At 40.6% G+C, this 19,706-nt stretch overlaps 1 protein-coding gene across 1 annotated transcript in view; it reads right to left on the bottom strand.

Moving 5' to 3' along the window:
• Positions 1 to 11,748, bottom strand: part of MTTP (microsomal triglyceride transfer protein) — a 38,073-nt gene extending 26,325 nt beyond the window's left edge. The window contains exons 1-3 of the mRNA XM_060779178.2: positions 11,589 to 11,748; positions 3,001 to 3,188; positions 1,062 to 1,205 (exon numbers count right to left, since the gene is read on the bottom strand). Of these exons, the coding sequence (XP_060635161.2) occupies positions 1,062 to 1,205; positions 3,001 to 3,188; positions 11,589 to 11,649 (393 nt within the window). The 5' untranslated portion in view covers positions 11,650 to 11,748. The remainder of the gene's footprint in view (positions 1 to 1,061; positions 1,206 to 3,000; positions 3,189 to 11,588) is intronic.
• Between the last annotated feature and the right edge of the window lie 7,958 nt (positions 11,749 to 19,706).

The following is a 19,706-nucleotide window of genomic DNA, read 5'->3' as shown; positions in this document are numbered from 1 at the left end:
TACCACAACCACAACGAATGTAGAGAACTGACTATATTTCATTTCTAATGATGCCTTTCTCTCAAAGTGAGAGCTAAGACAGCTCCAAACAGAACCAATTGAAGAACCTTAACAATAAAAACATAAAAACAATTCAAAATCACATTAAAAAGGATAAAATCATTTAAAAGACACATAACATGTGTTATAAAAGAACCACACATAAATGTGTTAAGAAGAGCATCAATTCAATTCATGCAGTCTCCAATTCAAAAGTACATTAAGTAGTGGGATAACTTTTTCACTTAAGTTCCTGAAGAGCACTGCTAGTCACACTTTGCTAGATGGAGAAATAGTCTTAATTCTGACCTAGTATAAAATCACTCCCACACTCCCTGTCACTGACTTTTGAAAAGTGCTTTGAACTCGAGGAAATTAAACAGAATATATCTAACACTTTTACATTTCATCATAAATCCTGCCTTCACAGCACAGCAGAAATTTCAAGATAACATATATCTTGAACTTTGCCTGAGCTATATCAGACAAAAGTGAGGCTCAAGTAAAGAAGCAGTATAGAACGTGTCAGTGGACTCTGAACTGCCACATATATGTACTTAACACAAGACTTTGTACCTTTACCTACATACTCAAGGAGCAGGAGCCTGCAAGATTTCCCTCCCCACAGCCCTTACATTACAAAATGAGACTGCAAGCAATACATTCTCTGTTTTGCAAGAAGGAAGGGATATACATGTATGAATATATGTGTGTGTGTGTGTTGGACTTGAACATCCATAGACGTTGGTATCCAAGGGAGTCCTGAAACCAAAACCAGGAGATATCAAGGGCCCATTGTATTATGTGGGCAAAATCTCTTTTGCTTTGCAAAAGAAAAAGCAAAGAGGACTGGTAACACCTGATGGATGTGATTTGAAGGGACAGCAAAGTCTCTGGATGTGAACTTGATTCTGAAAAACAGACCAAAATGTTCTTGCCTCATAATATTTTTATGGTCATCTTCGAGGGATTCCAGCTTTTAAATTTTTCTGAAATAAAGACTTCCCTCTTAGCTTCCTTACCTTTCCACGAATCCAGTGCAAAACCACAGGCCTCTTTAAAGCAGTCAGATGTTCTTTTTCAATTACTGCATCTATCTTTTTGCCTTTAAAAACATTTTTTCCTGGAGGGCGCTCATTCACATGTTCAACACCTACATCTTGAATCTGGGAAAGGAGAAAGGTGAAAAGCATTAAAATGCCTGTCTTGCAGAGTTCTGAGTATTACCTGGGAAGGAATCCCACTGGAGCATTGAAGCACACCAGAATACCTGGGAGTCACTCTGGATTATGCTCTGACTTATAAGACGCACTACCTGAATATCAAGCAAAAAGTGGGTGCTAGAAATAATATCATACAAAAACTGACTGGCACAACCTGTGGATCACAACTAGACACAGTGAAGACATGTGCCCTTGCACTTTGCTACTCTGCTGCTGAATACACATGCCCAGTGTGGAAAAATCTCACCACATTAAAACAGTGGGTGTGGCTCTTAATGAGACATGCCACATTATCACAGTACAACTGGAGAAATGTCACTGTTTAGCTGGTACCGCACCACCTGACATCCGTCGGGAAGTAGCAGCCAGCAATGAAAGAACCAAGGCATTGACATCTCCGGCCCAGCCTTTGTTTGGATATCAACCAGCATGTCAATGCCTTAAATCAAGAAACAGCTTCCTATGATCTACAGAGATACTCACAGGAACACCTCAGCAAGAGAGTCCAAAAGTACAAGTGGCTGAGACTGGATGAGAAACTCCTTCCTGGGCACACCGAAGAGTGGACAACCTGGAAAGTGCTGAACAGGCTGCACTCTGGCACCACGAGATGCAGAGCTAACTTTAAGAAATGGGGCTACAAAATGGAGGCCACAACATGCAAGTACAGAGAAGAGTAAACCCACAGACCACATACTACAAAGCAACCTGAGCCCTGCCATATGCACAATGAACCTTCTCGCAGAGACACTAGAGGCACTCCAAGTGGCCAGCTTCTGATCAAAGGACATTTAGCATCATGCCAAGTTTTTAAACTTTATTTTTAAATGAATTTCAACTGTACCCTCAATTCACTTCTGACACAATAAATAAATAGAGACAGATTTGCAGAGAAAATTTCTCATTAGTATGCATTTTCACTTCTCCCACGCTTATGCTTTCGGTGTATACCTACCAGTACTGTACTTCAGTAACTATAGATTATGGAGACAGTTTTCAAAACCATCATATAATCTGGAACATCTTCAAGCTACTAGATTCAGACACCTTCTGAAATGGTGACAGCCCAGGCATGAGGCAAAGAGTAATATGATACTTTGAACCTAACCTATGTTCAAATACCTAACATTGGATTTCAGGATTCGGATCCCTGTTCAGTTATGAAAATCCACTAGGACATGTTGAACAAATCATATGAACCCAACCTTAGAAAAAGGCAATGTAAACCACTTTTGAATCAATCTAGTTTAGAATAGGGTTTTAATAAGTTGGAGTCAACTTGAAAGCACATAACAAACAAAAAACTTTAAAATTGCAATTTTGAATACCAAGGGTTGCATCTTAGATTTAAAGACATTGATTCCACCACATGTGCGGGTTATCCTTTTGCGGATTTGATTATTCATTGATTTTGTTAAAATGTTCTCTCTAGGAATCTCTAAGTCTCCTGGAAGATGACCACAGAGACACATTGGAGGACCTAGATATGTTCTCTCATGTAAAAAAAAAAGTTTAAAAATTCACAATTTCCCCACTTTTCATGTGTCCTTCACCCCTAACCCTGCAAATGTGGCAAGCTGATTATATAGCAAATATTATTGTATTTTCTATTCTATTTAATATAGAAGTAGTAAATTACTTTCATTTTCACTCTGTATCACACTATATGCATTAAGCTTTCTTTATAAAAACAAACAACACAATGTGCTAAATATGCTGTTTCACATTAACTGCCTACCGCAATTTTGATCAGCTGGTCGTCATCATTATTGGGGTTCCTCCATACTAAGTTGACATCCACTCCAGATGAAATTCGGTAGCCCGCACTCTCCTGTGGTGCACCATTCACCCTGTCAATAAGTACTTCCGTAGAGTAAGCAAATTTGTACAACTTGTCATTGTTTATCCGTGGACCAATATTGTGGCCTGTATGGGGAAGAGGAGAACAGACATTTAAAAAGATCATGTCACTGTGTGAGGGCTCTTCCAGACAAGCCCTAAATTCCAGGATCTGATCTCAGGTTTTCTGTCTATCCCAGACTCATATAATCCAGTTTAAAGCAGAAAACCTGGGATCAGATCCTGGTATATGAGGCCTGATTGGAAGGGCCCTGAGTCATACATCCAGATCATATTTTCCTCCTTTCCCTCTTGTATTACTTACACATGAGAAAGGACACAACTCAAGCCTGTCTAGGGGTTTATACATTCACATGAAGCCAGGGTCTCTTAACAGGCTCAGAAGTATTTCCTTATTTATTATAGTATTTAACATGTGGCACTGAACATGTATTTTGAAGTATCACATTATAATACTGAATCCATGTCTACTGTCAGTGATGTACCACATAAGGGCAGACCAATTGAATCCTAATCTAGACAAGACAGAGGTGCTTCTGGCCAAAGGAAAGGCAGCTCAGTGTTGCTGGGGTTGTGTAACTGCTTCAAATTTGTCTTAACTTTACAGGAGTTATCCAAAGTGCTGAACCTATTCTGGGGTTCAGAGCTATGAATTAAAACCTATAACAAATTTACCTCTCTACTGATATAGGAACTACCTGCTTGTTATGGTTTTGGTTTTGGTCTCAAAATATATTTTGCTTGTCCCACTTATTATTCAATAACATCAGGGTGGTATAAGATGGCTGGCATTATGAATTCACAGCCTAGACTTGGTATCCAGCAGAAAAAAATGAACTGAAGCTGGTCCTTGCCCACAGGGCTTTATACTACATGGGGAGTGTAGGCAGGGCCTCTGCCAAAATGTTTCATTCCTAGAGTTTTGAAATGCTATTCATACTCAAGAAACCCCCCTATGTGCGATTTTCACAGACACCACAAATATTCTTTTAATACTGCTAGCCAGATTTTGTTCATTTTCATGGTTTCCTCCTTTCTGTTGAAATTGTCCACATGCTTGTGGACAGAAAGGAGGAAACCATGAAAATGAACAAAATCTGGTTAGCAATATTAAAAAAAACTCTAAAATTACAACAGCACAACAACAGAGAGGAAACAAACAAGGACATCTAATCACCTCTCAACAAAAGTTTGCTCTAGGCACTGTCAGGCCATTATATGCTAATCAAGCTGGTCAGTTGCAACATTCACACCTAGCTCCAACAGACAAGAGTCCTTTGTCTTACCCTGGTCATTCACAGATATATAAACCCCTTTTCCTAATTCCAACAGACCTCACTACCTCTGAGGATGCTTGCCATAGATGCAGGTGAAACGTCAGGAGAGAATGCCTCTAGTCCATGGCCCTATAGCCCGAAAAAACCTACAACAACCCAGTGATTCCGGCCATGAAAGCCTTCGACAATACACAGAAAAGGGGATAGTTCCTTATTTTATAATAGTTCTTACTTACACTGACCCATAGATAGGCTGACCTGCTTTTTTGGGTTGATTTTTTGCTGGAAGTTCTATATAAATGAGTATATAGTTATACATTCGTAACTAGTTAAGCATTTGTAACTAATTAGATGATGTAGAGTATCAAGCAACTTTACCACTATGTGTTCATTACATGCCAGCCAAGACTAGTGACTTATGGAAAGCTGCAAATCCCTCCCTCCCTTTCCACATTACAGAAGTGACAACAGAGCCCTTGAATACATGTAAAACCCTATTCTGACCAGAGATTTCCACTCGGTCCACCTCCACCTCACTATTTTGCTGAAAACATCTTCTCCACCTGCTGTGTTGCTTTCATTTATTCTTCTGCAACAGCCACACCTACGCTGTCTTAAAAATGCTCTGTGTACAGAAACTAGCCAATAGAACTTCCTTCAACTGAAATGTAAGCATGTTAATAGACTATTTAACATCTTCTGGTTGCCCTTAAAATAGCTGCAACTCAAACACATTTTGCTAAGCTTAACTCACTTCCTCAGTAAATAGTGGGAAAAGAGATGGTGATAAGTACACTGAACACTGCAATATGCTCCTTGTGCCCACGTCTACTCCAAGATTTGAATCAAAACAACAAGCACATGTGTTACCCAACACAATGCTGAAATTCTAGAAAGGGATTCATCACATCTCCCGCCATGGCAAAAGGTGTAAGATTAGGACAGTGTTATAATTAAATAGATATACTATGCCCATGTGTTCCATAAAGGATCCATTCTAGGGACCTTCACATAATATGATTTTTGCATAATTTGGAGCCCTATTTTCTTACCTGAAATGAACAAGGTTTTGGGCTTCCAGCCAAGGCACTCCATAGCATTAATCTGGAAGACCTAGAGAAGTATTCAATTTCTAGTGGATATAATTGGAATAATTTTTGCTTGTCTATTGGGACAGGGACAGTGGTTGAGGTGCATGCAGCCTCCCAAGACCTCTTGAAGTCACCAGTGCTTCAAAAGCCCCCTGAACCCCATCCTGAAATTTTAGTGTTTTTTTGTTGTTGTTGTGATTGGTTTTGGGTTTTTGCCCATAATAATAATAATACTTTATTTGTATTCTGTCCTATCTCCCCGAGGGGACTCGAGGCAGATTCCAGGATATACAGGCACAAAGGCAAACATTCAATGCCTAGAAACAATCAAACACAGATACACAGATAAAGGTAAAGGCAGCTACTAGGGATGGTGCCTCCCGCTACTAGGGATGGTGCCCATCTCCATTTCTAAGCTGAAGAGCCTGCATTGTCCGTATACACCTGCTAGGTCATGTGGCTGGCATGACTGTATGGAGCACCATTTACCTTTCTGCCAAGGTGATTCAATTTCCCCACATTTTGTAGGGAGGGGTGGTCTGTTATCTAGTCTTCAACATTTCACAGACGATAATAGCAAATGTGTGGCCAAACAACATTGGAATATGGTCAAGATGGCTAAAGACAAGCAAGAACACACACATTAGTAGAGGCTGCAGAAGTATGCTTTTGGCTAAGCCTACTGCGAAGAGTATTATTCTGCCCCATCCTTTCCTCTCTTCTCCATACTGTTGTGATAACTGAATGTAAACTACTTTTGTACACTACAGCAACAAAAGTAAGTCAAGGGTGATGCATTAAAAACTAATAGGAAAAGTGGTATGGCGGGATTAATTAGGCCAGTCCCTCCCAAATCAGGACAATTGTTGGGCATACTTTTAAAAGCAAGAGCCATTTTTTTACAAAGAAGAAGTGAAACAGAAGGCCTCATTGTAATTTTTTGAAAAGATAAAATTAGGGTGAAGTGCCTGTATGTGGAAGTCACCTGCTGAGTTATGATGACCCTGTTGATTTCATAGCATTTTCTTGGGCAAGGAATACTCAGAGGTGGTTTTGCCAGCTCCCTCCTCTGAAATATAGCCTACAGGCCGTGGTATTCATTGTTGGTTTCCCAAGTACTATCCAGGGCTTCTAGAATCAGGTGGGATCTGGGGCCTGTAAGATATTTAGGCCCTGTTTCTAGCCACTACTAATTTATTTATCATATCAGAAGTGAACCAAGGGTATTGTTGTAATGTATTTTAACAAGGTTTAAAAACTTGGCATTACATTAAATGCCCTTTGACATTGGAGTGTCTTTGATGTTGCTGTAAGGAGGTCCTCCATTGTGCATGTGAGGTGTTCCTGCTAGTATCTCTGTAGATCTTAGAAAGCTATTTCTTGATTTAAGGCATTGGCGTGCTGGTTGATATCTGAACAGAGGATGGACTGGAGATGTCACTGCCTTGGTCCTTTCATTATTGGCTGCTACTTCCCGGAGGATGTCAGGTGGTGCAATACCAGCTAAACAGTATAATTTCTCCATTGGTGTTGGGTGGAGACATCCTGTGATAATGTGGCAGCCACTACTAATGATATCCATAAGATTTTTTTCAACCTATTTTGCTCTCACCCTCAATTATATTACTTTTTCTGCTATTGTTGCAGAATGCACCTATTCTTAGTTCTTCCACTTCCTTAATAGTACTAGAACTGGTCTTTGTCCTATTTTAACATAGTGTCTTAGGGTCACGAGGACCTCTGTGATCATTTCCTACAAGGAGGCGTGGATATACATACAGCCTCACTTACAACCTCAGTGTCTGTCACAGAGGCAGTCTATAATTAAATCATGATACTGTATAATACTGAAAGTTATGCTGCCTGAACTGAGGCAGCTGTCAGGGTTTGTACCTTTTATTAGCACTCTTGGCATGCACAACTTGAGTTTCTCTAACCACAAACTGGTTCAAGGGGTATATATTTACATTTTCTGTTTCTTGCAGTGTTAGTTAATGTTTTAAGTGGGAGCCAAAAGAGCCAAAAGTAATTTAGAAGAAAAGATGGAATATATAGCTAGATAATAACACATTGATGTAATATCATTCAGTCAGAACATTATTATTAAAATTATTAATGAATCATGTATTGAGATACAAACAATTTGTGATCTGATTGATTCTACCAGTTAAGACAGAATGTCTTCAAGCATGATCCATTTGAGCTCAATTCTGCCAATGATTATTTGACAATTTGTAGTAACCATCTATCAGTTATAACTGGTAATAGGCATGTTCTATAGAAACTATGGGCTGCTTAAATGCAAATAAATGCATATGACAGAAAGTTAAGGCTTAACTGTCACTTGAAACCAGAATGACTAAACTGAGGATATCATGCATTGGACATATCATGAGATGATTTGTCTCCTTGGAAAAGATTATAATGCTTGCTCATGTGAGAGGCAGTAAAATGGATTTAATAAAGGAAGCCATAGCCCTAAATCAGGATCTGCAGGAGACACCGCGGATTAAATTTGCTACCGGCGATTTGAATCTGGGGAATGGGGTTGGCTTCCCACTGTTATCCCCAGCTTCTGCCAACCTAGCAGTTAGAAAACATGCAAATATGTGTAAATCAATAGGTATCGCTCCAGCAGGAAGGTAACAGCACTCCATGCAGTCATTTTGTCCTAGGAGGTGTCTACAGGCAATGCTGGCTCTTTGGCTTAGAAATGGAGATGAGCACCACCCCCCAGAGTCGGACACAACTAGACTTAATGTCAAGGGGAAACGTTTGCCTTTACCTTTAGCCCTAAATCAGACTTGAGCAAGCATTAAAAGTTGGGGACTGAGGTTCTCAAAAAATCTTCATTCCTAGTGTTGATCTAAGTGGAAGCCCACTTGAAGACACATACCATCAACAAATAGGCATGCCATTTTATATTATGTACATAGATAATATTTTAAGACAGAAATAGAAACTTCAGCTCACCACATGCTGAAGAGATTGGACCAAGAAGCCTAAGGAGTCTTTACTCCAATGTAAAGTCTTTAGAATCAGGCTATCCTTTAATTATACAATGCTTCATATTCATCACAAACAGCCTTTGTTCAGTCAGACTTTATGTACTCTTCCATTAAAGAATGGAGCAAAAACTCCTTCTCACAACACTGACCACAGGATATACTGCCCACAGGTTCACAGTTGGCCACACCCATTTGAACTGGTGAAGTGTGCCCTGAAGCTTACTTTACAGGTCGTCATAACTGTCACATGCTAATTTACTCATCATTGGTGAATCGTGATAAACCATTTCCACAGTCTCTGATTAGACCAAAAGACAACTGGAGCTGATGGCATCCATGAGCGGATGACAACAAAGTTAACTCTGAGGAGGACTTCATGTTTCTTAGAAGCATTAAGCAACACAGAGTATAATAAAGAACCTTGCAAAGAGTCCAAAGTGTAGATGCTGTGGACTCAAGGAGAAATACCCCAGCACCAGCTTCTAGAGATGGCTGTTCAGATGTCGTTGGAGCTACTGATGGTCAGTGACCCACACAACATCATATAGTTCATTCAGAAGGTACAATGTTAAATGGGACTGAAATCTCTAGAAGACGAAAAATACAAAAAGAGTGCAATCTCCCATCTCTCTTCCATCAAAGAGCTGTGAGATGATCAAAGCAGACATGGGCCACTTCCACACCGCTGAATGAAATCTCACATTTTCTGCTTTGAAGTGGAAATTATGGCAGTGTGTTCTCAGATAACCCAGTTCAAAGCGGATATTGGGGGATTTTCTGCCTTGATATTTTGGGTTATATGGTTGTGTAGAAGGTCCCTCAGTGTGAAAACCAGTCTATGTAGATAAAACTCTGATTCATCCAAATATGGCCAGCAACCACTTATTTAAGTATCATGTCCAGGAAGGTGATATTAGTAACTAGTTGTCTAGATTTGGCTCCAAAGAATATTTTTTCAGGGATGATTGACCCTCTTTGTGAAAATGTAACCACATCCTGGACCTAGCTAAATGTTAGACATAATAAACCAAGAATGGGTAACCACATCACATTTTTAAGCACAATGTTTGCATCCTCAGGCCCTAAAACCTAATGTCATTCGGGACCAAGTGATGCTCTAGATACCTCAACTGATTAACTTCTAGGCTATCTCAAAAGTCTTGATACATAGGGAAAAAATAACAAACTCATATTATATGTTATATTACATGTATACTATATTTTAGAGTTCTAATATTTTTAAAGTTATATATAGACAGAAAAATTGACTTGGAAGTGATCTCGTGGGCCATCCAGTCCACCCCCTGCCAAGAAACAGGAAAATAAAGGACCTTTGTCCTGAGAATACTATAGAATTATGCTAAAGGACCCAGAAAATGCTTATAAAAGAAAGATGTTGTTGGACATAGAGAAATGAAATTGCAGATACCTGTCCTGGTGATACAGGTGTCGCACTGTGCATGGTTTTAAAAAGCTCTCCAAGCTGTTTTGTTTGAACTGTTCAAAGTGCTTAGATAGAGTCATATTTAATACTTTCAGCAATGCAACACATAGAGATGATTTTGTAAATATTTTGAAAAAAATTGTAATGAATATTTTTCCCATTTTTCCTATGTACGTTGATTTTTGGGACACCCTGCATTTTAATCATGTTCAGATCATGACATATAAAAGCAGTTTTGTCTTCAAAATGTCTCACAGAAGGGTTACAGAGTGCAATCAAGGATTCCACAATCGACAGTTGGCAAAAGACCACAAATCATGCAAAAAAACCTCCACTCTATGACATTGTGAGGATGCAACAGCAATGGAGAAAAAATTCCTGCTTTTCCCTTCCATAAGAGGAAAAGTCAATCCATAAGAGGAAAAGTTAACAAGTCAATCAAGGACTTGTTAAAAGGTATCTTCTGCTTTCATTGTAGATGTCTTCTAAACTACAGCATCAATCAGAACTATACCACAAGCTCTGATCAATAGGAGAGGTCACTTGGGAACAAGTATGCCAACCACACAGGTGATCCCTGCATTCCCTTTCTGCTGCCTCAGCATTACACAACTTCAAGACTGTACAGGAAATCAATGGCTGACACTGTACTTCTATGGAACCTATTCAGATGTAAACTAGGTTCTCACTGGATTCCATGTTACCATATATATACTCATATATGTTTTATATACTCATCTATAGGAGCCCCCAGTTGCACAATGAGTTAAATCCTTGTGCCAACAGGACTACTGCCCAAAAGGTCAGCAGTTTGAATCTGGGGAGCAGGGTGAGCTCCCGTCTGTCAGCTCCAGCTTCCCATGCGAGGATATGAAAGAAGCCTCCCACAAGATGGTAAAACATCTGGGTGTCCCCTGGGCAACATCCTTGCAGACAGCCAATTCTTTCATACCAGAACCAACTTGCAGTTTCTCAAGTCACTCCTGACATGGAAAAAAACCTCATGTATAAATCGTTCTCATGTATAAGTCAAAAGTAGGTTATGAAGGCCAAAATTATGGATTTTGATATGACCTTTGTATGATACAAGGGTCATTTCGCGGAGATGGGAAAACACCAATATCAATTCAAGGGACCAGCTGCCTTTTGCCACTGCCATCATTTCCCTAACAAAGCATTCAAATAGCTAATGTTGAGAAGTGCTGGGAGTTGCAGTCCAGAACCTCTGGAAGGATGTATTTTTCCTCATCTCAATTGTATCAGATGTCAGGTTACATTAGGAAACCCAATGTCCTAAAACTACTTTAATGGATAATTCTTTTCACAGGATAAGGTTTGAAGTTCAGATCAAGATCCCAACAGTTTCATATCTGCCATAAAAAAAATTCTGCTTACTTTTTCAAACTGTAGAAACAGTAGACTTAACCTGCCCCAAAACACATAGGTCTCAGGAGCAACAGTTGATAAATCGTGTATTATTATGTAAAGCTTTAGCAACTTCAAAATATCAGAAATATGGTTTAACCCACAGTAGAAAGATTTTCAATATGCTTCCCTTTCTTTTATCAGAAAGTTTGTTTCTACATAGTTTCCCCCAAAAAGTTTTTTAAAAAAAGCCCTTTAGAAAATCTAGATATACAACTTACCCTTCACAGATGCTGAGTAGGTTGAAATGATGCAAGGGAAAAGCACAGTAAGAAGAATCATCCCTGGCTCTTTTAAACTGTAAACTTCAATGCTATGAAATACTGTTAGGCTATTGAGAAGTGAACTGCTCAGACTGGAGTGAAGTCTGAAAGAGGGCTTCTGAATCTGTCACAGTAATGTTTATCTAGATGTAGTAAGGGTCAGATTCCAAACTCCAAACTTGAGTACTAAGTTCATTGAAGGTCTTTGCAGTTAATTATTAAGGACTGCATGGCATTCAGAAGTGTCATTGTTCTCCTTAGCTTTCATTAATATAGACTAAAACTCAGGGCAATACATGGTGACCTTTACCAATTCCCTGACTATATAGTAAATAATATAGGCAGTGTTATAAGTAACAGTGGAGAAGTACTCCTGTTGACACTTAGAGCCCTTCCACACATCCCTATATTCCAGAATATCAAGGCAGAAAATCCCACAATACCTGCTTTGAACTGGGTTATTTGAGTCCACACTGCCATATAGTCCAGTTCAAAGCAGATATTGTGGGATTGGAAGGGGCCCAAGAGCTACTCGGGCAAACATGTTGGGCAGGAATTTTAACTTTAAACAATGTAAACAAGACAATCTCCCCTCCTTGTGCTATTCACAATGTGATTGTTTTAAAGCACAGTATGAGCAAGGATATGTAAGGATCTCTTGATCAAGAAACACCAAACTTGCACATTAGAGAGTGCAGAAACAATCCTTTAAGGCAGGCCAGCATTATTATCCCCATTGTCAGTCCCGATGATGCAAAGAACATGTAAACAGCACATGACTTAAATATCTGACATGTCAAGGATAGAATTCCAAACCCATTAATTGCCTATGGGATACAACTTCCTCACTAAATAACTTCTAAATTGCCTCATGTTGTCCTCTCATTTCCAGTCAACATTTTACATTGGCAGCATTCAAGATACCTGGATGTTAGGGAAAATGTAACATGTTGCATGTGTAGATAGCTGGAAATTTCCTGGTTTTGGCAAACTGTTGACTCTCGCAGCCAGCATGTACAAATTAGTAAATTTTCCACTTTAAAATAAATTATGTTGCTGTGTGCCTTTAAGCCACTTCCAACTTATAGCAACCCTAAGACAAACTTATTATGGGGTTTTCTGGGGCTGAACATGTGTGATTTGTCCAAGGTCACACAGTGGGTTTCTACGCCCAAACAAGAACTTGAACCCTGCTCTCCAGAGTCATAGTCCAATGCTGAAACCAATACATTAAGTTTGCTGGTATATTCTATTGATGGATAACATTTCTTCTTCTGCAGTCAATTGTAAATTCAGGAATTTAAGTGAAATCAGGGGAAAGTGTTAAGGAAATTGTTACATTCATTTTCTCAAGTGCTACAACTCCAATAAATTTATGCAAATATTTTAATGTAAAAACAAAGACCGTTTAGCTATAAAAAACTACAGTGTAACCTTGACTTAAGAGCACCCCAGCTTAAGAGTATTTTGAGTTAAGAGCCATCATTCAACCCTTGTTTGCTTTGCCATAAGATCAGTGTTTTAAGTTAAGAGTTAACACCAGAGAGAGTACAGGGCTTTAGGGCTTCAAGGAAGCAGCCTCTGTGCCTTGTGCTCTTGTCTACTTTGGGCGCTTGTTGTCTGTTTTACTCTTGTCCACTTTGAGAAATTTTGGGTTAGTTGATTTGGCATGGATTTTATTCCTGGTATGTTTGGCTTCATAAAGAGAGAGAGGGAGACAGAACAAGAAAGGAAGGGAGGCTGGAATGAGTACAGTAGAGACACCTTTCCCCCCTGATAACTCTTTCAGGAGTGAATTCCCTTCTAAAGTGCAGGTTTCTCTCACTTCGTGTTGTCTCAACCCTATTCTTAACTAGGAGATGTTTGTAAGTCAGATGTTTGTAACTTCGGGAACTGCCTGTACGTCATGCAGTGGATCCATGAAGAGTTCTCAAAATATGAAACTGCTGTCCAATTAATTATCTTTGATTTGAAGAAGGATCCCCTTCCTGTACACATCAAACAAGCCTTGTTGGCCACTGTTCCAGGGTCAAAGTACTACCACTGCCATAAATTTCCAGAGTCCAAGTCATAAAAGTCTTACCATTATCACTTAATGAAACTAATTAGGCTTCCTTTGACCAAACTGAGTTCCATAAAACGTCTTCATTCTGTTCCTCGCACAAATCAGAGTACATCTTTTGTAGGTCAAATGTCGCTCACAGACCTGTAATTTCTTTAATACAGTCATTCCAGAAATTTTAAGTTTATCCCAGTGGGTCCAGTGAATGACACAAGGTTTATCTTTTTACAGAGATATAAACCAGTAGGAGGTATAAACCAGTAGGCTGTTAGGAATTGTGGGAACTGAAGTCCAAAACACCTGGAGGGCCCAAGTTTGCCCATGCCTGGTTATAGACCATAGCCACTCCAAAAATAAAAACCAAACAATGTGTCAAGTAAATAAGAATGAAATTGAATGTATTCCACAATTATAGAATGATAAGGGGGATGGGAAGGGGCACCATTTCTCCTTCAAAGGAGACCCAGCATGGCTTGTCACTTTGCGGCTCTTGGGTTGGGCCACGATAAAACAATAAATATACTATCTCTTTAGTTGCGTACGATGGATGTGACTTGTCGAGGTCAATGTCTGAAGCGAAACAGAGTGCTGGTCTCTTGTTGGCAACTGCTGAGCAGGCGCATAAAGTGCGGGATCGAGGTGATCAGGATTTCTGTTTGGATGAGTGCAGGAAAGCTTATTTCTCCCCCAAAATGTATACATATATATTTGAAGTCTTGGAATTGATTTAGTCCTTTACCACTTCTTCTGAGATTTGTCGTGTCAGGGCAACCAGTCAATTGAGATATGAGATAGGAAAAGAATGGGTTGTATTTTCGAAGGCTTTCATGGCTGGAATCACTGGGTTGTTGTAGGTTTTTCGGGCTGTATGGCCATGTTCTAAAAGCATTCTCTCCTGACGTTTCGCCTGCATCTATGGCAAGCATCCTCAGAGGTTGTGAGGAGCCCCCAGTGGCGCATTGGGTTAAAGCCCTGTGCCGGCAGGACTGAAGACCGACAGGTCGCAGGTTCAAATCCAGGGAGAGGCGGATGAGCTCCCTCTATCAGCTCCAGCTCCTCATGCGGGGACATGAGAGAAGCCTCCCACAAGGATGATAAAAACATCAAAATCATCCGGGCGTCCCCTGGGCAACGTCCTTGCAGATGGCCAATTCTCTCACACCAGGAATCACTCCTGACACGACAAATAATAATAATAATAATAAATTTAAGGGTCTTCCAAGGGGAAGATTCTCAGGCAAAACACTAAATCTGTGTTAGAGTAGCCAGTGTTTGTTGATAGCATGAGGGAATGTGGTTATTTTTGTACATCATTTATTGAATTTGTTTGTTGTGTAGCACTTAGGCGATTCCTCATAGCTCAAGGGTGATGTGGTGTCTTGACGGTGGGTTTGTAGATGGCTGTGGAGCCCTATTCTTGATAGCAATGTATTGTCAAAGGCTTTTCATGGCCAGAATCACTGGGGTGTTTTAGGTTTTTTTCGGGCTATAACGCCAGGAAAGAATGCCTCTAGAACATGACCATATAGCCCATAAAAACCTACAACACTTGATAGCCATGTTCTTCCACAGTGAGGACATCAATTTCCAGGTGGAAGGCAGACCCGGTCAGGGTTGGCTTGTTGTGTCTTCCTCTTGGCACATTTCTCCCTTTCACCCTCCTATTGTGCCTCTTTGAATTCTGCAGCACTGCTGGTCACAGCTGACCTCGAGTTAGAGTGCTCAAGGGCCAGGGCTTCCCAGTTCTCGGTCTCTATGCCATAGTTTTTAAAGTTGGCTTTAAGCGCATCTTTAAATCTCTTTTCCTGTCCACCAACATTTCATTTCCCATTCTTGACTTGAGAGTGGAGTAACTGCTTTGGGAGATGGTAATTTGGATCATGTGGCCAGTCCAGCGAAGTTGATGGTGGAAGAACATCGCTTCAGTGCTGGTGCTCTTTGCTCCTTCCAGCACACTGCCTGCCTTCCTAAGAGATTTGCAGGATTTTTTGGAGGCAACACTGATGGAATCATTCCAGAGTTGTATGTGAGTCTATAGACCATCTGTAAGCCGCGTCCAGCTTGTTATTACTGGATTGTTGTAGGTTTTTTCGGGCTATATGGTCATGTTCTAGAAGCATTTTCTCCTGATGTTTCACCTGCATCTATGGCAAGCATCCTCAGAGGTAATGAGGTCTGTTGGAAGTAGGAAAATAGGTTTATATATCTGTGGAATGAACTCTTGTCTGTTGGAGCTAGATGTGAATGTTTCAACTGACCACCTTGATTAGCATTTGATAGCCTGGCAGTGCCTGGGGCAATCTTTTGTTGAGAGGTGATTAGATGTGCCTGATTGTTTCCTCTCTGTTGTTTTGCTGTTGTAATTTTAGTTTTTTTAAATAATGGTAGCCAGGTTTTGTTCATTTTCATGGTTTCCTCCTTTATATTGAAATTGTCCACATGCTTGTGGATTTCAATGGCTTCTCTGTGTAGTCTGACATTGTGGTTGTTAGAGTGGTCCAGCATTTCTGTGTTCGACAATACTTATTATTATTATTATTATTATTACTATTATTATTTTACTGATACAAAAACACAGTATGCCACAGCAAATGAGATATATATACTGGATTTCGTATCAAGAAATCACAAGTCGAACACTTCCCAAGCGTCTAGGACCGTGTGACGTATTTCCAAATGTCAACATGCAGTTGACAGATTGTGATTTTGTCAATGTTTATTGTTTCCAAATGCTGGCCGAGATCTTTTGGCATGGCACCCAGTGTGCCGATGACCACTGGGACCACCTCTACTGGTTTATGCCAGAGCCTTTGCAATTCGATTTTGAGGTCCTGATAACGGATGAGTTATTATTATTATTATTATTATTATTATTATTATTATTATGAAAAGACTTATGTTTTTTTTCTGCTGTAGCAACTCAGATTTCCCCTATTTTGATGTATTTCCAGTTTCTAGTGACCCTAAGGGCCCTTCCAGACAGCCATATAACCAAAAATCTCAATTCACATAACCCACAGTATCTGCTTTGGACTGGAGCCCCTTCCACACAGCTGAATAAAATCCCACATTTTTTTATTTTGAACTGGAATATGTGGCAGTGCATATATTCCAGTTCAGATAACCCAGGTCCTTCCACACAGCCCTGTATCCCAGAATAGTAAAGATAAAGGTTTCCCCTGACATTAAGTCTAGTCATGTCTGACTCTGGGGGTTGGTGCTCATCTCCATTTCTAAGCTGAAGAGCCAGCGTTGTCCGTAGACACCTCCAAGGTCATGTGGCCAGCATAACTGCATGGAACGCTGTTACCTTCCTACCGGAGCGGTACCTATTAATCTACTCAGATATTTTCAAACTGCTAGGTTGGCAAAAGCTGGGGCTCACAGTAGGAGCTCACACCACTCCTCGGATTCAAACCACCAAACTTTCAGTCAGCAAGTTCAGCAGCTCAGTGGTTTAACCCACTATGCTACCATATCCCAGAATATCGAGGCAGAAAATCCCACATTATCTGGGTGTGGACTCAAGATGCACTTTAAGAGAGATTTAGAATTAGGTTCTTGTGGGTTTTTTCGGGCTATATGGCCATGTTCCAGAGGCATTCTCTCCTGACGTTTTGCCTGCATCTATGGCAAGCATCCTCAGAGGTAGTGAGGTCTGTTGGAGTTAGGAAAATGGGTTTATATATTAGAATTGTCTGCACGCCCACCTATCCCTAAAATATCCATCCTATTTCTCTTGAACATGCCCAGCATTTTAAAAAATTAATCATTACATTTGGCCCTGCCACAGGTTTTAAATCCGTCATGATATTATTGTTATTGTTTTGCTTTGTTATGAGTTATTTATTGTTGTATTGTTGTTGTTGTGTTTTATTGATGTATTTGGGCTCAGCTTCTAGTAAGCCGCACCGAGTCCTGTGGGAGATGGTAGCGGGGTATAAATAAAGGTTTATTATTATTATTATTATTATTATTATGATAACCCAGTTCAAAGCAGATATTGTGAGTTATTGGGCTGTGTGGAAGAGACCTGGGTTATCTGAGTCCCTTTCCACACAGCTGTATAAAATCCACGTTGAACTGGATTATATGGCGGTGTGGACTCAGATAATCCAGCTTATTTATTTATTTACAGTATTTGTATGCCGCTTTTCTCACCCGAGGGGGACTCAAAGCGGTTTACACATAAGTAATGGCAAAAATAAAAGGCCAGTACAAACAATTCCAATTATACACTACAATTAGACATAAATCAAATTTAAAAATACATTCACGAGCAATAAAACAATCTATTGTCGAAGGCTTTCATGGCCGGAATCCATGGGTTGTTGTAGGTTTTTCTGGGCTATATGGCCATGTTCTGGATGCAATTTTTCTCCTGACGTTTCGCCTGCATCTATGGCAAGCATCCTCAGAGGTAGTGAGGTCTGTTGGAAGTAGGAAAAATGGGTTTATATATCTGTGGAATGACCAGGGTGAGACAAAGGACTTTTGTTTGCTGGGGCTAGCTGTGAATGTTTCAGCTGATCACCTTGATTTGCATTCAATGGCCTGGAAGCGCCTGGGGGGAATCTTTTGTTGAGAGCTGATTAGATGTGCCTGATTGTTTCCTCTCTGTTGTTTTACTGTTGTAATTTTAGAGGGTTTTTTTTTAATACTGGTAGCCAGATTTTGTTCATTTTCATGGTTTCCTCCTTTCTGTTGAAATTGTCCACATGCTTGTGGATTTCAATGGCTTCTCTGTGTAGTCTGACATGGTGGTTGTTGGTGTGGTCCAGCATTTCTGTGTTCTCAAATAATATGCTGTGTCCAGGCTGGTTCATCATGTGCTCTGCTATGGCTGATTTCTCTGGTTGGAGTAGTCTGCAGTGCCTTTCATGTTCCTTGATGCGTGTCTGGGCAATGCTGCGTTTGGTGGTCCCTATGTAGACTTGTCCACAGCTGCATGGTACACGGTAGACTCCTGCAGAGGTGAGAGGATCCCTCTTGTCCTTTGCTGAACGTAGCATTTGCTGGATTTTCTTGGTGGTTTTGTAGATTGTTTGTATGTTGTGTTTCCTCATCAGCTTCCCTATGTGGTCAGTGGTTCCCTTGATGTATGGCAGGAACACTTTTCCTCTGCGTGGATCTTCATCTTTACTCTCGTGGCTTGTTCTTGGTCTTGCAGCTCTTCTGATGTCTGAGGTGGAGTATCCATTGGCCTGGAGAGCCCAGTTGAGGTGGTTCAGTTCATCTTGGAGGAGGTGGGGTTCGCAGATTCTTTTTGCACGGTCTGCCAAGGCTTTGATGGTGCTTCTTTTTTGACTTGGGTGATGGTTGGAGTTTTTATGTAGATATCTATCTGTGTGTGTGGGTTTTCTGTAGACGGTGTGACCCAATTGTTGATCTGGTTTGCGGATGACTAGGACATCTAGAAAAGGCAGTCTTCCTTCATTTTCTTTTTCCATGGTGAACTGGATGTTTGGGTGGATGCTGTTAAGATGGTCCAGGAACCTGTTGACAGACCTCATTACCTCTGAGGATGCTTGCCATAGATGCAGGCGAAACGTCAGGAGAAAAATTGCCTCCAGAACATGGCCATACAGCCCGGAAAAACCTACAACAACCCAATAAAACAATCATTAAAACAATAAAACGGTTCAAAACCCAAGGAGCCCCTGAGGGTGCAATGGGTGAAACCCTTGTGCTGGCAGAACTGCTGACCGAAATCCAGGGAGCGGGGTGAGCTCCCGTCTGTCAGCTCCAGCTTCCCATGCGGGGACAGGACAGAAGCTTCCCACAGGATGGTAAAACATCCGGGCGTATCCTGGGAAACGGCCAATTCTTTCACACACACACATTTCAAAAGAAAAATACTCTGAAACTGGTTTCCACTTCCTTGGGCACAACCTTGTAGAGAGGGTGTGCCTCCAGCGCAGGGTGGCCTGGGAAATGTAGTTCGGATGTCTCTAGCTGAGAATCGCAGAGGCCCCGCCCTAAAACTACGTTTCCCAGAGTTCTGTGAGGCAGCG

The sequence above is a fragment of the Anolis sagrei genome, chromosome 5, assembly GCF_037176765.1.
Source record: "Anolis sagrei isolate rAnoSag1 chromosome 5, rAnoSag1.mat, whole genome shotgun sequence".
In the NCBI taxonomy this organism is placed as follows: domain Eukaryota; kingdom Metazoa; phylum Chordata; class Lepidosauria; order Squamata; family Dactyloidae; genus Anolis; species Anolis sagrei.
This window is presented reverse-complemented; position numbering and strand designations above follow the sequence as displayed.